The 6,227-nt window shown below is 30.8% G+C and overlaps 1 protein-coding gene across 1 annotated transcript; it reads left to right on the plus strand.

Moving 5' to 3' along the window:
- The first annotated feature begins 198 nt into the window (after window positions 1-198).
- Window positions 199-1,378, plus strand: LOC107872096 (kaempferol 3-O-beta-D-galactosyltransferase-like). Its single transcript, XM_047412254.1, has 2 exons — window positions 199-230; window positions 430-1,378. The coding sequence occupies exons 1-2, from the start codon at window positions 199-201 to the stop codon at window positions 1,184-1,186; spliced, it is 789 nt and encodes a 262-aa protein (XP_047268210.1). The 3' UTR covers window positions 1,187-1,378.
- Window positions 1,379-6,227: the final 4,849 nt, after the last annotated feature.

Here is a 6,227-nt window from a genome sequence, read left to right on the forward strand (position 1 = left end):
ATTTACTATAAATGCTGGACTATTATGTTTACTATTACTTTTTTGTATATATTGTTTTTCTAATAATTCATCTATATGCATTTTAAATTCTTTTAAATCGTCAAAATTATATGTTAATGGTTACTACTAAATTTTGGATGAGTGATAAGACTGTATGTGAATATTTGTATTTTGATATATACCCATGAACTTCGATAAATGGTGAAGATATATCGTCCGTCATACTTTAGGTATAAATATACCCTTGCTGTTAATGAAAAGGTACATATATACACCTCTCACTAACGGTAGGACACGTATCACAATCTTGTTCATTTACCCTTTTAAAATTTAATATATCCCCATCCTACTTGAAAATAATTTTAGTTTAACCCACAAACCGATCCAAATAATAATCCAACTCTGAGTCGGTCTAATAGAACCTTTAAGACGCATCTCTATTCACCAAACATTACCAAAAGGAACAGCCTTACCAATAAATTCATTTGAAGAATTGGACCCTCCAATTGTCCAATATCTCAAATCCGAATTCAACAATTTTCTCAATGTTGTACCTTTTAAATTAACTTCACCACCACCCTTAGCAAATGTTATAGACAAAAATTGTTGTATTGAGTGGTTAGATAATCAAGAACCAAATTCTGTGGCATATATTGAATTTGGAACTGTTGCAACACCACCACCTAATGAGTTAAGAGCTATGGCTGAAACACTTGAAGAAAGAAAAATACCATTTCTTTGGTCAATTAAAGAGAAATTTATGTCACATTTTCCAAATGGATTCTTGGAAAACGCAAGGATGTTTGGTAAAATTGTGCCATGGGCACCACAAGTACAAGTTCTTGAACATAAATCGTTTGGCGTTTTTATAAATCATTCTGGATGGAATTCGGTTCTGGAGAGCATAGCTTCTGGCGTGCCTCTAATTTGTATGCCGCTTTTCGGAGATCATCATTTGAATTCTTCGATGGTTGAGAAAGTTTGGAAAATTGGAGTGAAAATTGAAGGTGGGTTTTTTACTAAAAGTGGAACAATTGTTGCACTCGACTTTGTTTTGTCCAAAATTAAAGAAGAATTGAAGAAACAAATTGGAATGTACAAAGAACTTGTTCACAAGGCTGTTGGACCAAATGGGAGTTCAACACAAAATTTCAAGAAATTGGTTGAGATTATCACCTCTTGTTAGTGAAATTATGATCCCCTTGAATGGGGTTTCAATGAGTTATTACTATGTATTTTAATTTGTAGTAAATTAATTAAATCCATTTCAATTATGTAATATATTATCTTGAGTTGATCCTCAGTGCCTGTCCATGTCACACTTGTATTCAAATTGTTACTCAAGATTTTCTGGTTATACAAAGGGAATTCAATGATATTTTTCTATTTGTATATTTGTAACATTCTCTTCCTTTCTTTGGGAAAGTATCTTATTAGATCAGTAATTAACTTAAAACTCTTTAACTTTTTGATCATTACAAGAATAACTCTTACCGTTATACCAAAATTTGCCTCACATAAAATACTTTAGTTCAAACCTATTCTCGATCTCCATGAGTTTTCCACCTTTATAGAACACATAGACTAGTATTGTTGCCAAGAAAGGAGGAGCTAAAGGAAAGAAAAGGGTTCAAATTAAATTCATTTATCAAAAAGTTTGTAGACTGTAAATAAGATAAAAGAAGTAGTTTTTTTTTTTGTTATATATGAACTATTGACACAAGGGAAGATTCAAGTGCAGTAGCATAGGCAATTCAAATATTGCTTTAAGTTACAGTTTTGTTATAAAATAAAGACAAAATATCAATATCAAACTTAAAGAAATAAGAGAACTTTAGAGAATTTTAATAGTACATTTGTTACTACTTGAATGTCTACATAAAATGTACACAAATGGTGGCTATTTATAGACACCAAACTTAGTTTCTAAGCTTGCCAAACTTGACTTCAAGTTGGCAAAATGGCAAGTTGACAAGTTGGCCAACTATCTATAAATCCAAATTGAGCAAGGAATGTTTTGGTCTCCAAATTCAACTTGACAACTAACTATTATCTCTAATATTTCACACATATACATGTCACATGACATCCATATTATTTAACATTCCCCCTTGGATGTCCATTAATAGACAATATGTCTCATTAAAACCTTACTAGGAAAATCCAATGGGAAAAGGCCTAGTGAAGGAAAAAGAGTACACACATCTTGTAATACGGCTTAAGTGTTGCCTCATTAAAAACCTTACCAGGAAAACCTGATTGGGACAAAAACCTTGGTTAAGGAAAAAAGAGTACAACGCGTATTTTACTTCCCTTGATGAAACTTCAATTCAATGACTTGAATCTCCGCATTTCAATCTTGCACACCATCTTTTTGAAAGTTGTATATTGATAGAGACTTGGTGAATAAATTGACAGTATTGTCACTTGAATGAATCTGTTGCACTTTTGATATCACCATTCTTCTGGAGCTCATGTATGTAGAAAAGTTTTGGCGAAATATGCTTCATTCTATCTCTTTATGAATCCTCCCTTTAATTGCGCTATGCATGTTGCATTATCTTCATATATAAAATCATAGGCACTTTATCATATTTCAAATCACATTTTTCTCGGATGAGATGTATCATTGATCTCAACCACACACATTCTTGGCTTATTTTATGAATAACAATTATCTCAGCATGATTTAAAGAAGTGACAACTGTTGTATACTTTACTGAACGCGCCATGATGCAGTTTTATCTCCATATATACATAAATAGTCCATCTAAGATTGAATTTCATGTGGATTAGATAAATACCTTTTCAACACATGTTCATCAATAGACAAATATTTCATTTGTTAAACACTCTGAGTATACATCTAATAGTATGAATTGTTAGCTGCCTTATTAAAAATATTGCCAGAAAAACCCTGTAGGATAAAACCTTTAACTAAGGAAAAAAGAGTGTAACACGCGTATTGTAATCGCATCATTTAAAATACCACTTTATTCTTATAAATGATGCTCTGCAATTCATAAGTGCACCAACTGCACTAAAACATAGTACTTACAAATCATTTTTATGAAATCAAAATTGATCTGTTTTCAAGTTAATCGATCTTTATAATTACGAGGTATTCAATAGAATCACTTTATAACATTTTAAATGTTTCAAGATTTTTCATATAACTTTTTTCATCTAACTTGACATAACAATAAGTTATTATATGCATTCACGTTTTTCAATATTGTCAAAATGAAATAAATTTCATTTCATCCACCACAGGAGAATAATTCTCCTACAATAACACCAGAAACTTCGTGAAATCTTTATGCCCCAAGGCATAAGTTATACTTTATATCTTACGAATTTTACTTCTTGCATAGTAAATTATTTGTACCCCACTAACTTTATACCTCTGGTCTTTGGATTATGAGTCCAAATATTCACTTTTCAAGTGAAATAAATTACTTGAATTATATACTTTTATTTGTCCAATAACTTATCTGTCCATACACTTTGACAGATTTGTATCCAAGATCCTTGATATTATTTATAATGTTAAGTGCTATATTATATCAAAGTTATCATCAACGATTGTCTGATATCTGTTCCAATAAGACATAACTTAATGATGATCCCTTCATATTCATTACTATTCAGGTACCTGAACCTTTGCCATAGTTTTATGAAGTGTTATGTCGGTGTTAAAGCACTTGCCTCATTATCATGACCATCTTGATCATTTTCTCCTTTCTTTCTTCAAAGATTTTTACCTTTGAAACCGATTGGTCTATCACGCTTTAGGCGTGTCATAGACTCTGTCCTTTTTACAGACTTTTCATTGGATCATTTTATAGTTGAATATCATATAGGGTTAGCAAACATATCTGACAATTAGCTTGCAACATTTTGCAAATGAATTATCTCTTGAACTTCAAGTTCACATATATATTTTTTTATGAGGATCTAGATAATTCATTTCATGCATAATTTTCAACTGTTAATCAACTCTCTCCCTAATATTAGAAAATCTAACATTTATCCTCAACCTTATATTGGGATTTATATTTGTGCATTGTGATGAAGCAGTTGCATCATATGTTGCACACCAAAATCTTTTTTAGATGAAAATTATTTGGTTCTTGACCTTGAACCAATAGTGATAGGGGAACCTTATTGGCTTGATGCATATAAATGCTGCTATATTTTAAATGGCACATCTCATACCAAATTTTTTTTGGGAGATTTGTTTGAATAATCAATGATTTAGCTAGAATTGAAGGCATACAATTTCTACTAAATCAACCAGCATTATCAACATAATTTATAGTTTAAAATTGTGCTCTTAATTTAATAATTTGAGCAAACAACTGTGCAAAAATCAAATTGCAAGTTAATAGAAAAGCACATGTGACCATATCATAGATGTATCTATTAAACTATATAGTAATCGGTCCACATGACAGGCGAACAGGCCCATATTCACCTTTTTATATGTTTCAAAAATTTTAGGAAATACATTCCAACCTTAGCTGGTACAATGATCAATTCATGGTGAGAACAAGCAGCACAAGAGAATTCGTGAAGAATCTTTTATTTTTTCAATATAGAATCACATGAATTCTCAATTATTTTTGCATCACATTTGAACCGGGATAATCAACCGTCATGCCAACTGATATTTATTTCAGTAAATTTTTAATTTACTATTGCATGTGATTCTGTCATCATGCTCATAAATAAGAGAAAAAATGTGGATAACCTTTACATAAATATTTATAACCCGCATCGATTGTAGTAATATGAAGATACAACATCTTTCAATTATTTATATTCTCAATATAATTTATGTTTGGTAATATCTTTGAAACTTAATAAGTTTTTTTCGAGACTTATTACAATCTCAATATTATGAACAATTTCATTCCTCCAGATGTAACACTTGAGCTCTTTTGGACCTCTCAATTAATTTTGTGTGCTACACATATTTCACACACCATTCATGTGGTGAATATCTCCTTCAAGGAGAAAATCATATAAGTACGGTCATAATCTTATAATATTATATAAGCAAAACTTGTTTCTTTCTTTAACACTTTGGTAATCCATGATAAACGTATCAAATTATTTAAGGCATACTATAAGTACGCAATTAATGACCGTTTATATCAAAATATTTTTTTCTTAAACCTTCCATAGAGGTGAGATGTGACATTTATCCAACCATGCATGAGCATGTCCTTTTTATAACTTTTGTCTCATCTTGACACATTCATCTTAAGAATGGTCAAGCATCAACGATGCTTATCACAAATATCATTTTCCTCAAGGAATGAATTATAATCATATGTACATGCTTCATAAATTTTCATTAAAAGTTCATTCTCACGCCATGAAATTTATTATATTTACATGACAGATCTCAACATCACTTTGAAAGGTCAAGTGCGCCATCACTTTATGTTTCTTTATTTTGATGGAGGATTTATAAAACTTATATCAAATTAGGTCGCACGACAATCACGTGTGCAATGACCTTTCATACCATGACCATAATGTTCTTCGAAGAAAATAACCTTCTAATTCTTTAATATATATATGTTGTGTAATACACATTGTACACATCTTCGAGGTGGCAAAATCGTTCATGCCAACTTATGAACTTATTTATACTAGTAAACTTCAAGTTCATCATGATGTATGAGTTTTACTTAGTAAATTTCAGATTTACTTGAACATGAATAGTTTTTCAAGTTTGCTATTTTGGAGTATATTTCATAATATTTCTTCTCAATTATTCTACCTCTTATGGAGGTGTTACTCCTATCATATTCACCTCGGGGAATGGATCTGTAGTTTTAATAACCAAAATTCTCATTCCCCAGGAATGAAATATAATAATGTCTTAAGCCTATCAAATTATGATAGCTTAGAATTTCTTTCAAAATATTGCTCCTTCATGCGCAAAACGAGGCGTGCATATAATGTAACGAAAATTTTTGTCCTTGTTGCGCCTATATTCATATTCATAAATTCAATCACGTATTTCTTAGACATACTATGAACTGCATGCTACCACATTCACTCTAAGGAATGGAGCATATTCAATGGGACATATTTCATGACTTTTCAACAAAATTTTGCCTTAATCATTATTATATCATCAATATGGTGCATTGAGATTCAAACTCAACCTCTTATTCATATAAAGACATCTTAGGCCAAAAAGCATTGGG

Source organism: Capsicum annuum, chromosome 5, assembly GCF_002878395.1.
Source record: "Capsicum annuum cultivar UCD-10X-F1 chromosome 5, UCD10Xv1.1, whole genome shotgun sequence".
Taxonomy (NCBI): Eukaryota; Viridiplantae; Streptophyta; class Magnoliopsida; order Solanales; family Solanaceae; genus Capsicum; species Capsicum annuum.

Bases quoted from the DNA above. Each gene is read 5' to 3' on its own strand.
- LOC107872096 (XM_047412254.1), top strand. From the start codon at position 199: ATGGTGAAGATATATCGTCCGTCATACTTTAG. The intron at 231-429 runs GTATAAATATAC...AGAACCTTTAAG, and splicing joins TATCGTCCGTCATACTTTAG to ACGCATCTCTATTCACCAAA.